Source organism: Myotis brandtii, unplaced genomic scaffold (genome assembly GCF_000412655.1).
Source record: "Myotis brandtii unplaced genomic scaffold, ASM41265v1 scaffold240, whole genome shotgun sequence".
Classification (NCBI taxonomy): Eukaryota; Metazoa; Chordata; class Mammalia; order Chiroptera; family Vespertilionidae; genus Myotis; species Myotis brandtii.
In genome coordinates, this window is record NW_005359064.1 from 4,636,559 (window position 1) to 4,653,776 (window position 17,218).

The following is a 17,218-nucleotide window of genomic DNA, read 5'->3' on the forward strand; positions in this document are numbered from 1 at the left end:
CCACTGCCCTCTGCCTGTAGCTCAGCAGCTGGCGGATCTGGCGAGATAAACTGGATCCCAGCTCTTTATCACCTTGGCCCCCCCTCTGTTGACTGACAGCTTGTTACTGTGTCTTCATTCCTTGCCTCACACAGCCTCCGGAGCAGTGGTTCCCAACCTCAGCCAGCTCGGGAGTCCCAGGAGGGCTGGCGACAACTCAGATGCTGCCTCCGCCCAGAGCTGCTGCCCACGGAGCCGGCGAACACTTGCTTCTCTAAGGAATTCCCGGCATTTCTGAAGCTGCAGGTCCCAGGACGACACTTTCAGAGCCGCCCCTGGAGGAAGTGAGGTCCGCGCTGCAGAAAGGACCCCTTACAGGCGAAGGCGCACTTTGAGTCAATGAATGGGGGGATGAAAACGAGCCGGAGGACAGTGAATACAATGAAGGACAGAGGAAGGACACTCGCGTTCACCAGACCCCATCTTGGGCCCGGCACCGACCCGGTGGCGCCCCAGGGAGTCTGGGCTTGGTCCTTACCCGACCCAGCGGCCCACAGGCCCCGCCCCGCAGCCCTCCTCCGCGGCTTTTGTGACGTCACGACCCCAGGGGTCAGGAGAATGGTTGCTGTGGCAACGTAAACCGAAGGCCGGCGCGCTCTGAGCCTTGGAACCGCGGCGCGGAAGCTTCGGATCAAGCCGGGTGCGCGAGGCTGGTGGGTGCGCCCGGGGCTGTGATGGGGGGCACGCGGGGTCAGGGTGAGCTCTGGACCAAAGCGCAAGACCCCTTTTGCAAGGCTCCCCGCCCCTCCCTCCTTGTCGCCATACTCGCTTTTCAGTCACCTAGACATCCCTCTGTCCTAGGTCCCCGCCGAGCTGGGTGGGGAGACAGGTCCTACTCACCCGGGCCTCCCTGGATTCCTGTCCGGGAGAACCGAGCAGGACTGTGGCTGGAAGGGCGCAAGCTTCGGAGTCAAGGAATTTTGGACTGGAATCCCAGCTTCGGCCCTTCCTGGCTGTGGGACTTAGGACACCTCTCCGGATCTCCACTTTGTTTCTTCCTTTGCAAAATGAAAAGACATTCAATGTTAAGGACGTGCCAGGCGCTTTGATACAGCTCAGAAAAGACACCTGTTCTCATGGAGCTTAATCCTAAGGGCAATACGCTAATTTTTTTTTAAAGAGATAAACGACAGTGGGTAATTGCAGAGAAAATAAAGTGAGGTCACATGGGGGTGCGGGTAAAGAACCCACTTTAGATGGGGGATGAGGAAGGCTTCTCTGAAGGGGTGACCTTTGAGCTCAGATCTGAAGAGAGTGAGGGAGCTGGGTGTGGGAGGACAGTTTGGGCTGAGGAGGCAGCAAATGCAAAGACCTTGGGGCAGAGCATGGTTGGTGTGTTCTAGCGACAGATAGAAGCCAGTCAGAGAGGGGGGAGAGGATGGGGTGGGGGATGGGAAGAGAGGGAGCTGCATGTGTTGGCCCCATGGTGAGCCCTCAGTAAATGCCAGCTGTTCTCAGCCCCGGGGTGGAGGGAGGCTGTGGACCTGGAGACCATCTGGCTCAAGCTTCGTGTCATTCCCCAGGTTGGAACCTCCTCTAGCCGAGGTCCGGTTTTGCAGCAAGCCCTTGTCCTCTGCAGGGACGTCCAAGGTCCTGTCTACTATGGTCTCCAAGGTCATGGCGAACACCAGTAAGTACCCAGTACCCAGCTGGCATGGGCTCTCTCCGGGCCCAAAGGCAGCCTTGGGACCTGGGACAGTGAGGTCTAGACTTAATCCAGGGTTCAGGTGATGCTAAATCAAGCCGTGAGGCAGAAATCAGTTTGCCAGGTTCCTTAGAAACCCCATGTACCAGAGTCCTAAGGTTGCCAGGACAAAGTACCAAACAGACTGGTGACTTAAACAGCAGAGATTTATTGTCTCATGGCCTGGCCCTTGGGGTATACCTATCTCCCAGGCCCTCCCTTTCCCTTCATCATCCCAGCTCACCCTCCCCCACACTGGTCCCAGAGGACCAGCTCCCTGAGCTTTCCACCAAAGCACACCTCTACGCTCTCCAGCAGCCCCCACCCATCTGCCCTCCCAGGCTGGCATAGACTGGAATCTCCAAGCTACAAAAGATTCCCGAGTTGGGGTTGAAGGAAGCGTGGGGCCAAATGCCTCCTTCCCTGTGGGTATCCGTGGAAGAGAGAACAAGGAAATGGGGGTCTCTGAGGGCCCAGCCCTGATGGAAGAACCTGGTCAGCTCACAGCAAAAGCACTGGCAGGCCAGGAAGAAGACGCGTAGGGCCGTGACCTCCCTGTATAACCCCGTGCTGCTCTTCGGGGATAAACTGAAGGGTGTGCAAGGGAAGGCGCCTTCTGTGTGCCAGGCGCGTGTGCTAGGAACTTCTGTGGCCATTTTCTTGCACGAACCTTACAACTTCCCAGCAAAGTAAGCATGATTATCTCAGATATGGAAACTGAGGCTCAGAGAAGCTGAGTGGCTTGCCAAGCCCACTCAGCAGACAGGTGAGGATGCTGGGGCCGGAGCCCTAAAGTGTGCCGAGCCGGCACGGCCATGGGTGAGCCTGGGCAGGGGCGGTGAAGGATGGAGAAAAGACAGACAAGAAAGCTGGGCGCTAGGTGGGACGTGTCTCTCTGATGGAGAGACAGCGCCACAGCCTGCAAGGCGAGTCTTTATTTTATAGCCAGATTCCACGGGACAAAGTAAGGGCGTAGTCAAGATGATTACAATGTGGGTTTCAAATCTACTCAATTACATGCACCTGATCAAACTTTGTTTACTTGCTGCACCTCCCGCAGCCCATATCACTCAGCCACGTGGGACCACAGGTTCGGACCATAGGTTCAAGCTTACAACCCTAGCCCCTGGCTATAATTGTGCTGGGACTTGCACGTGGTTTTTCCACGAGAGGATCGTGCCCTCTCATTAGTCCCAGGCTTGAACCTGTCTGAATGCTGTAGCCACTTTCCACACTAAAGCATGTCTGCGTCTCTCCCCGGCCTCACGCTGTGTTCACAGCTATCACAAAATATGTCATTTTCTGTGGCCCTCACTTTTGTGTCTCCCCAGAGAACCACCTGGACTCCACAGACGAGAGCTCTCCTTCAGTCATTGAAGAAAAGAAAAAGAAACATAAGAAAAAAGGCAAAGGTACCTCTGGAGCCGGGAGCTGAAGTCCCAGGTGGTGGGGCACACTCTCTCCCTCAGCGGCAGGTGCCTTCAGACCTGGTCTTCGGTGTGAAGGCAGAGGCCATGCTTCTGTGTCCATGAGGAGACGGGTTGCTGAGACCTGAAATCATGGGAACATAAAGTAGGATGTGTTCCTCCAGGAATGGGGATGTGGGAAGCAGGCCACAGCTCCATAAGGCTCCACCAACAGCAGTTCTACAAAATCATCCAGGCGGCCACATCCTACGTCTTTCTCCCACTGTATCTGTAGGGCTTTCAACCGCAAGGTTGTCACATGGTCACACACTGGCTGCTGCAGATGCAGCCATCACATCTCATTCCAGACAGGGAGAAGGATTGAAGAGAAGGGCAGAACTGCCTGCCTGCCACTTCAGCCCTCCCTCCCTGGGAAAAGATCCTTCCCAGAATCTCCACCCAACAATTTCTGACTACTTTTTTTGGGGGGGGGGGCAGGGGGAGTCACAGGGCCATTAGGATCTGCAAGGGAGGCTGGGAGTATAGCTTTCAGCTAGGCGCATGGCTGCCATCTATTAGGAAGAAGAAGGGTAGGTAGCTAGCTGCATATGCCTCATCCTCTGAGCCCCTGCTCTGTCACTCCGCACCCTAGCTTCCAGGACTCCCTCCTGGTTTCTGTGCTGCCCCCACCCACCCCCAAGACTCCTGGGCTTACAGGCCTGCCTGTCTGATCTTCCCGCAGAGCTGTGCAGATGTGAGCATGTTCCCTGAACCTGTCCTTCACAGGCCAGCTCCCACCTCTCAGCCCACCCCACCCCCATTTCCTCTTTCTTTTAATTATTAAAATCCCACCCTAGCTGGTTTGGCTTAGTGGATAGAGTGTCTGTCTGCAGACTGCAGGGCCCAAGTTCGATTTCGGTCAAGGGCACATGCCCTGGTTGTGGGCGTCTGTCTGCAGACTGCAGGGTCCCAGGTTCGATTTCGGTCAAGGGCACATGCCCTGGTTGTGGGCTCGATCCCCAGCGGGTGGCGTGCAGGAGGCAGCCGAGCAGTGATTCTCCTCATTGATGTTTCTATCTCTCCCTCTCCCTTCCTCTCTGAAATCAATAAAAATATATCTTTTTAAAATAAAATCCCAACCTGCCCACAAGTAGAGACTAAAGCCCAGTGAACTCACATGAACTCACATGCCTATCACCAGATTGGGCAGTGGGCAAGATTTTGCCACTTTTGCTTCATCTATCCCTTTTCTCCTTTTCTTTTCAGTCTTTGACAAAATATAGGTGTCCCAGAAAAATGTATACACACACTTTGATTATAAAGGCAGTGTTTATTAAAATACATGTCATTTTCAAAATTGAGCTATCAGCTGTTAAAGTGTATGTACATTTTTGGGGGGGATACCTTGTATTTTAAAGTAAAATCCAGATGTGTCATTTCATCCCTATATACCTCAGTGTGCATTTTTCAAAAACAGGAACATTTTCTTACAAGCCCACAATGAAGTGAACCAGACCACCATCAGATTTACCCAATTATCTAAGAAATGTCTCCCTCCAGAAGACTTCTTTAATCGGGATTCAAATGAGATTGGAACATCTTCGGTCGCTTTTGATCTAGCACAGCCACTCCCCCACGACCTTACATTTTCTGTGCCTTGAGTTGTTGAAAAACTGGTGTTAATTATCCTGTAGAAGGTCCTTTATGATGACTCTGCTTCCTGGTGCTGTCGTTGTAATGACAGGAACATCTCTGTTCCCCATATTTCTTTTAATTGGACACTAGATGTTTGATAGGATGGATCCATGTCCCTCTGTGTCCACAGACTCCTTCCTAGGTGGGCTGTGTGCTTCCTACCCCGTTTCATTAGAAGCCCACACACCCAGCTGCCTCCCCGTTGGCCAAACTCCAATGGTAGGTGCAGTGTTAGCCACCTGACCCTCCATCACAGCTCCCCCTCAGCCATTCACCCAATAGTTTCTTCTGCTTATGGGTGCTTGTCCCCTCACGTAAGGGTGAGGGCCCTGGGTTTTGGATTTGTTTTGTTTCTTCACTGAGATATAATTAATATGCAGTGAAAAGAACAAATCTCTAGTATACAGTTTGATAATTTTTTTTAGTTTTATTGCTTTTTAGAGAGGAAGGAGGGAGAGAGAGATAGACATCAATGTGAGAGAGAAACATCGATTGGCTGTCTCCAGCATGGACCCCAATGGGACCCAAACCCACAACCTGGGTATATGCTCTGACTGGGAATGGGGAGAGAGAGATAGACATCAATGTGAGAGAGAAGCATCGATTGGCTGTCTCCAGCATGGACCCCAACTGGGAACCAAACCCACAACCTGGGTATATGCTCTGACTGGGAATCGAACCCGCCACCTTTTGGTGTACAGGAAGACGCTCCAATCAACTGGGCTGCACCAGCTAGGGCCAGTTTGTACATTTTGACAGATGAATACAACTTCTTACCCTCCACCCACTCACCATCTGGAACATTTCCATCTGCTCAGTTCTCTTTCCCCCAAAGGCAGCTGTCTGTCAGGGAATCTGCTATCCAGGAATCACTTTATTCGATCTCGGGCCTCACGTGTATGGAACCACTCAGTGCTCTTTTGATCGGGCTTTCTTTACTCGCCATCATGTCTGTGAGACACATGCTGCGGGCGTCCCTGCTCTGTTGCTCTGTGTATTCTGTGCGTGCAGACGCCAGCAATGATGATTCTCTCTAGAACTGAAGCACATTTGGGTGGTTTCTGTGGATTTTAGCCATTACAGATAATAGTACGATGCATTTGCAGTCAGATGAGTAGGGGATGTTTAGTATTCCTGTGAAGACAATCAGTGTGTTAATGTGAAGATGAGCCCACAACCAAGAATGGCAATCATTTGAAGCCAGTCATCCCAGAAATGCAATTAGTTTAACATTTATAAACCAATGTGGTACATACCCCATTAGAGAATGAGAGAGAATTCTATCATTTCAATAGATGCAGTATAAGCATTTGATAAAATTAAAAACATTTTGAATAAAAGTCTTAGCACTTAGGAATAGAGAGGTCTGATAAAGGGGCCTGAGGTGGACTGAGGAGGGACCCCCAGAGACGTCCGCATCTGAACCCCCAAGCCTGTGACTAGGTTCCCTTATATGGCAAAGGGGACTTTGCTGGGGTGATGAAGGGAAGGGTCTGGAGATGGGGAGAGGACCCGGGACTATCCAGATGGGGTGCTCAGTGTCATCCCAAGGGTCCTTCTAAGAGGGAAGCGGGTGGGGGGAAGAAGGAGAAGGTGTGACATGAGAAGCAGAGGTTGGGGTGCAGGCCCTGCTCCCTCCTCAGGAGCCAGGCTAAGGCTGGAGGCCCTTCTGACTCCCTCCCGTCAGTGGGCCAAGGAGCAGATAACCTTTATCCTTCCCATTCTGAGCGTAGCTCCATTTTCTCAACTCCGTGTTTTGAAAGGATTTAAATCTGACAGAAAAGTTGAAAGAATAGTGCAAAGATGCAGAATGCCCATGACTTTAGGCTTTTCCGACCCCTCCTCGGGATGGACTGCAGATGAAGCGTCCTGGGCAGGAATGCCTGAGCAACGCGCTGGGCTCCCTCTGGAGAGAGTGCCAGCTCCTCTCTCTCCTGCCAGTGCTCACTCTGGGCGCTTGCCGGCCAGGCTTCCCCACAGCACAGCCCCTTTTCTCTTGGGAATAGTGTCTTGTGCAGAGGTATTTTGGGACGAGCATAACTCTGAACCCCTTTAACAGTGCCCTCCTTTGCTGATGGGGGTGCAAAATGAGATAGACCTCCCTCCAGAGGCAGGTCAGCGTGTTTCCGAAGCCTGGAAACTGCCCACGGCCCTTGGCCTCTGGTCTTCCTTTGGAAAATCAGTTCCCAAGAGCTGGCCAGTGCGGGTAGTGATGTCCTCAGGATGTCGGGGTGCTATGAATTGTTACACATCCCAGGGCGAGTGCACCCTGATGGCACGGTGTGTCACTGCAGCCCTTAATGTTTGCTTACAAGGTCCACAAAGAATTAGTAACTTCACAGGGAACTGCTGATGGTAAAGTGTTCTTTTTAAAGGAATATATGGAATTATTAAAATTCTATGTTGAAAAGTACTAGAAGAAAACACCCTCAGAAATGTTACCAGCAGCTAATTCAAAGCGAAGTTGTTTTTTATTTTATCTCATTCTCTTTCACTTTCAAGAATGTTTTGTTTTGTTTCCAATGAACCCTGTTTCTTTTCTATCAAGGGTAGGGGGTGGGGGGAAGCAACCATATTAAGTCCTTTGTTTGGTGCCTTTTGGCTTCTGTCCTCCCTGACATGCTCTGAGCTGAGCTGTAGGAACCTCTCCCTAAGCCCTGGGGGTGGGGGTAGCAGAGTTGGGGTCCTTGGTAGTCCTCACCTCCCAAAATCTTACACTGCCTCTCCAGGCCTCAGCCACATTGCCCTTACCCACCCCCAAGCCCAGTCTTCCCCTGGGCGGGGCGGGGGCTGCGCTGGTGGAGACTCCTGCAAGGACAAAGCATATTCACCTAGAGTGCTCACTTCCCACTGACAGGCAGGCGCCTCAGCACTGGAGTCAGCAGGCTCTCGCTTCCCCCCTCCACACAGTAGGAGTTCCTGAGACTTTAAATGAGAGGACAGAGGGCCAGGGGCATAGCACATGTCTGAGACGGAGGGGCTGTGTTCATCAGGTCTCTTTCAGATGCCAGGAACAGAAGCCCAACTCCAACTGGGTTGAGTTTACGGAGCTGGAAGGTCCAGGAGTGGACTCCAGGCACAGCTGGGCCCAAGAGAACACTTGCCACTTGCTCATGCTTTCACAGAAGCTCCCTATACTGGGCTGGAAGGGTGCTGGGACCCAGAGGCACAGGCCTCAGCTTGGAAGAGCTGGCTCGTCTCTCCAATGAGTTATTTCCCTCCCCAGTGTCTGTGGTTGTTCCGGACCGTTCAGCTAATCCTTTCCATTTGTCTGGGAACGTGGATTTCTTCCTGCTCAGAGATCAGGAGCGGGATAAGTTTCACGCAGTGAGTATGCAGGACCAAGGCCTGCCCCAGCGCTTTCTTCCCTTACACAAGCAGCAGCAGCCAGATTTCCGAAGAGCACTTCCCCCGGTCACTCTCACTCTAGAATGGCTCACCATTTCCTACAAAATGAACTGGAAACTCCCCCTGGCTCTCAGGTCTCTGACCTGTCCCACGGTCACCCAGTTTCACCACCATTGTGCCTGGGCCTTTGTCAGGCTGGGCTCCTGGGAGCTGCTGTGGCCACAGCCTCTGCTACCACGCCTTTGCTTCTGCTGTCCCTTGCCAGAGATGCCATCCCCTTCTGAGGCTTTTCCTGTCCTTCAAGGCCCATCTCAGACCTCAGGGACCCTCTCACCTCCCCCAGGAAATCCCCCCCACAGCTGGCCCCACTGCTCTTGCCTTGCACAGTCCCCTGGTTGGAACTCTTAGAGGCCAGATATGTACACAGGCATGCACACATGTGCACATACACATTGCATGCCCCTTAGCAGTGCCTGGGAGTCCTGGGGCCAGGCCTGACCCCCAGGCTGTGCCTTGTCTCCACCCCAGCATAGTCTCTCTTGCTTCCCAATCCCAAGAGCCCATGTACCCAGACAGCTGCCCCCCCTGCCCCCCCTCCACCTACACCCACACACATCCACCCTGCCACGGCATGGCCAGCCAAAGCAAGCAAGCCTCATTGCAGCCAGGCGTGGGGAGAGCTCACCAGGTGCGCATCTTCCCTGGGAAGTGGCTTGTGCTGGCCATACTCTCATGGCCAGTGTCTCGGGCTCCCTCCTGGGCTGGCTCTGTCTACCCCACTTCAGGGCTCAGAGTCTGAGATTGCGTAGAGCTGTGGCTTCCACTGCAACTCCAACCGGTACTGACACCCCAGGCCTCGGGCCTAGAAACTGGGAGGGCCACCATCCATTGATGTTCCCCCGACTCGTGCCATGCTGTGCACCCACTCATGCCCTAGAAGGAAGCTCATGAGAAGCCACACTGAGCAGCTCCCACTTCCCTGAGGCCTCCAGAGTAGGGAGATATTGCAAACACACACCCAGACTTTCTCTGACCTTGACTTAGAGAGCTCACCAGTGCAGAATTCCATTTTCTTCTACCAGCTTGGCCCTGCTTCGGGGCTACCTCCATCTTCTTCCAAAAGCCCCTGCAACCTCACCCTCCACCCCACGCCCCAGCTGAGCTCCCCAATCTCACACTCCTCCCCACCCTGCCCCACGGAGCCCCCCAACCTCACCATGATCAAAAGCAGCTACCCATTAACTTCTAAACACAGGTCTTCAGCCACAGGGATTCTAGAGGGTGACATTTTCCCAATTTTATTGTTATACAGGGCTCACACTGGATCCTGCCACAGCTAGGTTTTCCCTAAGCAGCGTTCTTTAGAGGCTGGATTGGGTTTTGCACCTTTCAGGCCCAGTAGGAAATAGAAGTTCACATGAGGCCCATCTGACCCAGCCCACCCCATGAGGGATGTGGAGACCCCCGGGTCTGAACAGAAGAGTCAGGGCACCCCAGAAGCCAGAGATCTAAACGAGGCCTCTAGGAAGAAGAGACCCCAACCCCCCTCCCATCCTGGGATCCTCCGAAGTGAAAGGCTGGGGCCACAGGTCAGGGCAGGTGGAGAAGAGGTGGGGAGGCGCAGAACCCCAGTGACAGCATGGCCCCGACACTGGCCGACAAGGTTGCAGATCAAACTCAGGGTTTCAAGTTTCTTTTGGAAACTCAGATCTAATTTCCCTGGACCTTGGGATGTTGGATTTAGCAAATCACAATACAAGTTTAAGTGTGAGTTTCAGATACACCAAGAGTCATCTTTTAGTAAGTATGTCCCTGAACTACTGATCCAGAATGCACATCACTTGGCAGGCAGCCTGTGCTGATCTGGCTGCCCTCCTGCACCTGGCTCTCCAGAGGCCAGTCCTGCCCACTCCCTCTGAAACGGGGCAGTCGTGGGCAGAACCCCAGGGTGCTCCCACACACACACAGCTCCACCATCTTTCCTGCGCTTGGCACATGGGCACCCCCACCCGACCGACTAAGTGCGAACCACCTCAAGTCCATACGACCGTGGCATGGGACAATGCAGGAGGAGGCAACCGGGCCCAGGAGAGGGGGAAGGTTGTGTGGAGGCTGGCACTGGGAGGCCTCACCTGATTCGCCCGCCCCCCAGGAGCGGCAGAAGAAGAAGATGCTGCGGTTGCACCAGAAGATGACCTACTCATCCAAAGTGTTGGCCAAGCACACCAGCCTGCTGCATGAGCTGCAGCTGCAGGACCGGGCTGATGAACAGGACGCGCGTGCCCTGGCCGAGGCCCAGCAGATGAGCGCCTTCCAGGAGGACCACCCCTCCTGGAAGCTGGCCATGACCAAAGGTACTGCTCCTCTCTCCCCGACATCGGGTCTGTGCCTCCAGGCGAGGGTAGAGCTGCAGAGGAGGGGCTGCAGTGCAGTGGGGGCGTGGGGGGGGGAGTGCTTTCCCATCTGACCCCTGCCTCCCGAATCACAAAGACCAGGTCCAGGTGGAGTGCAAATCTAAAAGCCTCTGGACCCCAGTACTGCATGCACTCTGAGTGCTGATGAGGCACAACAAGTGCAGGTTGTATAAATATAGGCATTTAACATGGGGATAAAGAGTCGGTGTAGAACTGATTGCCTGGGTTCAGATCTCAATGGCTGCCCCGTCCTGGCCAAGTTAGCTAACTCCTTTCCTGAGTTTCCTCTCCTGGCTGATGACAGTAGCAACCTCATGGTTGGGGGGTTCAACCTCGTCAAACACAGCACATTGTGAGAAAGAACTGTGTGGGTGTGTGTGCGCGCATGTGTGTGCGCGCACATGGGCAGTTATTTTTGTAACCCAGTAGGAAATCTACAGTACTGAAAATGAATTAATATTCTACCAACCCAGGTGATAAAGTCTACTATCACTCGGCTAGAAAGTAGTAGTTGGGATCAGAGAGTTCGGGAACCCCCGGGGCTACAGGTGTACGGGATATGAATATACACGTAAGGAGACCCCAGTCTCCACCCTGACACCGTGGCTTGTTCTGTGGGGTAGGAACCCTGTGCTTGCTCCGACGACTGTGCGCCAAGCTCTGCATGGGGGGAGCAGCACGGCATGTGCTTGCTTTCTGCCTTCGCCCTCTATTCCTAAGCCCTAGGAGAGGCAGGTGGCGCCTGGATGGGGAAGCCTGGACCCAGGGTGTTTGGACAAAAGACTTGTCAGTGTCCAGCTTTGGCTTCCAGTGAGGAGCTGGGTCTCCTTGAGGGCAGGGACTCCCCCAGGGTGGACCAGGTGGCAGGGGCCTAGTGGGTTCGCTGCCAGGCATCTAGACCTAAAGCAGGACCCCTGCAGCACACCAGCTTTTGGAAAGGAGAGGACTGGAGGGAAAGACAGAGCCACGCGGTTCCACAGTCCTTCCCACAGTCTCTGCGCTCTCCAAAGCTGGGGAGTGTTTAGGTCTTCCTTTCCAGAAAGGCCCAGAAAAGAGCCCCCACGGCCTGTGGCCCCACCGTGCTGCCTCTCTGCTTGTCCTCTGGAAGGTCATCCAGGAGCCCACCCTAATGTCCCCCTACCTGGGGAAACCCTGGCAGTGCATACTTAGCTGCTGCCCAAATTGGGCCCTGGGGGCTTAGGGCACCCCCGGTTGAGATCATCCTGCCACATTTTTCTCTCAGGTCCTGGGCAATAGGCCTTCTGTTATGAAGTCCAGTCGGGTGAAACTTCCAGGGTAGCGGTGTCCAGAGTCTCATTCCAGGTGAGAGGAGCGCAACAGCAAGAGAGGCTCTTCCCACCTGGACCCGCTGCAGGCATGGAGGTGTGACCTATCAGCTGGGCCTTCTCCGCCTTTGCAGGAGACAGGGCTGGCTCTCCCACGCCCCCTGTGACAGCGCTGCATTGCACCAGGAGCAGCTGACCAGCCCCCCCTTCCTGTGCACCCATCCTCAGCCACACCTGAGTCTCTCTCCCACTGCCCACCCCCCAGATGCCTCCCTCCTCTCATTGCAGAAAAGAAAGAGGATTCTGACAGCATATACAAGTACATCAAACAGAAGCGGCAAATGTTCCTCCTCCAGGTAGGCCCGTCTGCTCCCTTGAAGGGGACCTGGGTGGGCTGTCTGGTGGGGAGTATAATCCCTGCTCTGGTGGCCATTAGTATGCCCTGGATATGAAGCGGAGCGAGATCCAGCGGCTGGAGATGCTGGCAACAAAGGAGGAGGCAGAGCTGGAGCGGGCTGAGAAGTCCCTGGAGAAGGATTCGACCCTGTTCGATGAGTTCCTCAGGGAGAATGACCGCAGCTCAGTGCAGGCCCTGAAAGAGTGAGCCTGTGGCCAGAGGGGCTGGTTGGCCATGCCCCCAGGGTCCCCTGGGCCTGTGCAAACCACCTGACCTAGCCTGCACCCAGCCTCAGCCCCCGCCTCCACCCCTGACCCAAACCAGGCTTCTGGGAACTCCCCCACCTCCAGCCAGGCCTGAGAGCGGTTTGGCCTCTTTAACAGTCTGAGATTGGCTCCCTGCCCCACCCTACCCTTCAGGGCAGAGAAGGAGACCAAAGTGAAGATAGAGAAGATCACTGAAATCCGAGATCTGACCACCCAGATCATGAATATCAAAAGGTAAGGTCAGAGGCTGCCCGGTGGGCGTGGCTCAGTGGTTGAGCATGGACCTATGAACCAGGAGATCACGAATCAATTGCAGCCAGGGCTCAATCAACCAATGATGCTCTCTCATCATTGATGTTTCTATTTCTCTCTCCCTCTCCCTTCCTCTCTGAAACCAGTAAATAAATAAATAAAAATATAAATATTTATTTATTTATTTATTTATTTATTTATACACTGAGTGGCCAGATTATTATGACCACCTGATGTTTGTAGGCAAATTAGCCGTACACTGCATCGTCTGGGATATGGAAGCCAAAGGCCTGTTCGAACACCTTTGCTGTCTGCAGTTACCAAGATAAAGCGTCTCCAATTCGCACAGGAACACAAGGATTGGACAGTGGAGCATTGGAAAAAAGTCATGTGGTCCAATGAATCATGTTTCAAGTTGCATCATGCAGATGGCAGAGTGAGAATTTGGCAGAAACAGCATGAAAGCATGCACCCCACATGCAGGAGTACAACCCTTCAAGCTGGTGGGGGCAGTGTTATGGTTTGGGACATGTGTTCCTGGAATGATTTGGGCCTTTTAATTTGTGTGGAACAGCGTCTGAAGAGCACATTGCTGATCAGGTTCATCCTATCATGTTGATGGTGTATCCCAATGGAGATGGCTTCTTCCAACAAGACAATGCGCCACGCCACAGTGTTCATATTGTGCAGGAGTGGTTTCAAGAACATGAGGGAGATGTTACCTAGCTTAGGTGGCCCCCACAATCACCAGATCTCAATCCAATTGAGCATTTGTGGGGCAAAGTTAGAAGAGCCATGAGGCAGCTGGTCCCACAACCATCAAATCTCACAGAACTGGACAGTGCTATTCATCAGGCATGGTGTCAGATTCCTTGAATCACCTTTCAACATCTCGTGGAGTCAATGCCAAGAAGAATCGCCGCAGTATTGAAGGCAAAAGGTGGGATATAGATATAGATATAGATATAGATATAGATATAGATATAGATATAGATATAGATATAGATATAGATATAGATATAGATATAGATATAGATATAGATATAGATATAGATATAGATATAGATATAGATATAGATATAGATATAGATATAGATATAGATATAGATATAGATATAGATATAGATATAGATATAGATATAGATATAGATATAGATATAGATATAGATATAGATATAGATATAGATATAGATATAGATATAGATATAGATATAGATATAGATATAGATATAGATATAGATATAGATATAGATATAGATATAGATATAGATATAGATATATTTTTATAGGTAAGGTCAGAGGCAAACTTGGCCTGGGCTAGCCTGCCCACATTTCCCTTCATCACTTCTCCCCTGGCCAAAGGGTGCTTCCCCACAACACAAAGCTCATCATTTTCACTGAGCTCTAAACGTCTCAGGGTTTCAAATCCCTACAGGCTGCTGCCCATCTTACAGATGAGGTGACTGAGGCCAGGAGAGGTTCACTGACTTTCCCAAGGCCACACCAGCAGGACATAGGGCTCACATGGGTCTGAGGATTCTGGGCTCCACCCTGGGAGGGGCAAGACAGTCCCTGAGGGCTGTCACTCTGGGAGGGATTGGCTCCTGCAAGGTGGCATCCTCTCCCTGGCACAACAGTGCTTCTGTGCCCACCCTTTTTGACCAGGGTGCATTGGGGTCCCCTCTGGAGGGGCTTCCCAGTGGGCAGAGCCTGACCTCGTTGTCCCCTCCCCCGGCTCAGCGAAATCTCCAGATTTGAAGACACTCTGCAACATTACAAGGTCTGCAAGAATTTCCTGTACAAGCTGTCGCCCAAGGACTGGTTGGAGGAACAAGAGAAGAAGCACTTGGCTATCAGACAGGCCAAGGAGGCCGCCAAGGCCAAGGAGAACGCTCAGTTGTCACAAGGTGACAAAGGTAGCTGAAAAGAAGATAGCTCCCTGGGTCCATCTGCACCCTGTGCCCACCAGCATAGGCCTTGGAAGTGTCCAGGCCGAGGGACTGGTCACTTCTACACCCTGCAGAGCTCCAGCTGGGGCAGTCGCCCCTTGACCATCCATGGCTCAGCACAAGCACCTGCTTGGGGAAATGGGGCTGGCTCTCAACTCAAACCCAAGGGGTTTTCTCCTATGCACCTGCCTCCTTCTGCCACTGAGGGGTCCCAGGGAACCCTGTGCCCCAAGCAATGTTGCCGCAGGCCTGGTTCCAGCCAAGGCCATCAGGGACCTCTCCCTTTCTTTCTATAGGACCGGGGACCAAGGGCAAGATGACCTCCAAAGGTATGTGGCTGCCCCGGCTGGAGGGGCCCCGCCCTGGGTTGGGGCAAATAGAAACTCCTCCTCTGCTTCCCCCAGAAGTGCAAAGCCCAAGGAAGCCCTGGAAAGTGCTGAAGGTGATCCAGGTAGGGCAGGTGCTGACCAGCTCCGCCCATCACGACCATCAGCCTGGGTCGGACTCCAAAAAGTGAGTGGGCTGGGGGAGCTGCAAAAGTGGCTGGAGCCTGGTGGGCGGTGCTCCCCAATGGCTCCCGCCAGGGGCACCCAGATTAAGCCCAGACCCTGAGCGGGGAGAGTAGGAGGAGGGTACATAGTCTGACTTAAGCTGGAAAATCAAGAGGTTTTCTAAAGAAAGGTTTGTTTCTGCCTGATTCAGTAAATGTACTATTAGTAAGCCTGGGGTGGCCCATTCGAGTGCTAATAGACTAGTCAAATGTGAACAGACGAGGGCAGCCAGATGGGCACAGGGAACAGGATGGCACATGCCCCCTGCGGGTCCTCTGTGGCCAGGGAGTGCTGGCCCAAGGGCCAGAGCTCCAGAGCTGTTCAAGAGAAGCCAGACATCTAGACTTCTTGATAAAATTACCCGGATTTCAGTGTGACAGTCTCTTTCAAATCTTTTAAGAAACACAGTGAGGTACCAACAGAAACCCCACTGTCGATCCATGTACCAGTGCAAACCTGATTCTCCACGCCTTTGCCTGCAAGGCCGAAGCTGTCCCCCACCCACCCCACCTGGTTCCTATGCTGACCTGCTGGGTCACCTAGTCACTCCTCCCTCCCGGAAACGCTCACAGGAATCACAACTCTAGCTAAACGGAGAAATCTCAACGCCCAGTTCCTGCGCACCTCCTGCCAGGCTGTTGGCCAGGAAGCCACAGGCAGCGCTGTGATGAGTTTTATTATTTCCTGCATGTCCTTTCAGCCGTGTTTAAGCAAATAGTGCATTGAACCATATGAAGTCGCTGTGCAGGTCAAAAGGGTACTGGCATGCCCTTATGATTCAACCTGCACATAAGCAAAGGCGATTTTCTTATGCCCAGCCTTCCTTTCACAAGGAGCTAACCCTCCCATCTCACCACTTCTCCATTAACAGCATTGCCAGGGGGCCCCCGTCGCCAGGGTTCCATTGTCCTGGTGTCTGCCGAGCCCCTGGCCTCTTGATACTGACTGGGGTGAACTTCACAAGATGTAACATGGAGCAGGGCACAAACACTGCATCCCAGGGCTGTCTGGCATTTGCCTTCATAGTGCCAGGGCCACCGCCAGGTCTCGCCTGTCCCATGAAGTCTGGACCACCTCGGGCCAGAGGGATGAGGGCCTGGAGAGTCATGTGGGGAGCCAGAGCAGGTGGCTGGTAGGCTTGGAGCCAGGGCAGAGGAGAGCTTGATTGGCCCATGCGATTGAGGGGCTGGTGAGTCCACAGCCTGCAGGCAGGCTGGCGGGCTGCAGACCCAAGGAGGCAGAGCTTCCACTTGAGTCCAAAGGCAGTAGGCTGGCAGCATCCCTTCTTTTTCAGAATACAGAAAATCAAAGACAGAGCTAAAGCAAGCGTGAGTGATAGCTCATGATTTCTGTGACATTTTCATGACGAAAAATACGATGGCCATTCGGATGTCCTCCTTTGTGAAAAGTGTTCAATCTTTGTACATTTTTATTGGATTGTCAGCCTTTTTTTTTCTGGTTTCCTATTAGCACTTTATATATCCTGGGTGCTAGTCCTTTACGTAATACGTGTAGTATAAGTATCTTTATCCAGTTTCGCTTGCCTTATTACTCTTAATGCTATCTTTTGAGTCCAGTTTACCAATCTTTACTTTTATGATTGGTGCATTTTGTGTCCTACTTAAGAAATCTTTGTGAACCCCAAAGTCACTAAAATAGTCTCCTGTGCTTTCTTCTGGAAGCTTCATAGTTTATCAGCTTGGATGAGGGTGGTGGTTGGGGAGATGGGGAGAATGGGTAGCCCTGGGGCTCAGGAGCCTCCCCCTCACTCTCCCTCTCTGAGTCTGTCTCTTCTGCTCATCCCTTTATGTGCTCTGTCCTCTGCCCTTCCTTCTCTACCACAGCCTGGCCACCCCCTCCCATGGTTCTTCTCCCAGTTTCTTGAGCTCCAGGCACCTATGGGTGTCTCCCATTAGATGTTCTCTACATTC

General features: G+C 52.8%; 1 protein-coding gene across 2 annotated transcripts in view; it reads left to right on the forward strand.

Moving 5' to 3' along the window:
• CFAP100 (cilia and flagella associated protein 100) overlaps nt 1-17,218 on the forward strand; it is a 25,197-nt gene continuing 7,979 nt past the window's right edge. Inside the window, exons 1-11 of one of the 2 annotated variants that reach the window (XM_005866939.2) lie at nt 1-692; nt 1,563-1,669; nt 3,055-3,135; nt 8,051-8,151; nt 10,325-10,526; nt 12,161-12,228; nt 12,309-12,472; nt 12,689-12,769; nt 14,528-14,703; nt 15,033-15,065; nt 15,141-15,249. In XM_005866939.2, the coding sequence (XP_005867001.1) occupies nt 1,642-1,669; nt 3,055-3,135; nt 8,051-8,151; nt 10,325-10,526; nt 12,161-12,228; nt 12,309-12,472; nt 12,689-12,769; nt 14,528-14,703; nt 15,033-15,065; nt 15,141-15,249 (1,043 nt within the window). In that variant the 5' untranslated portion in view covers nt 1-692; nt 1,563-1,641. Of the gene's footprint in view, nt 693-1,562; nt 1,670-3,054; nt 3,136-8,050; nt 8,152-10,324; nt 10,527-12,160; nt 12,229-12,308; nt 12,473-12,688; nt 12,770-14,527; nt 14,704-15,032; nt 15,250-17,218 lie in introns of both variants that reach the window. The other variant, XM_005866938.2, reaches the window with a different exon arrangement.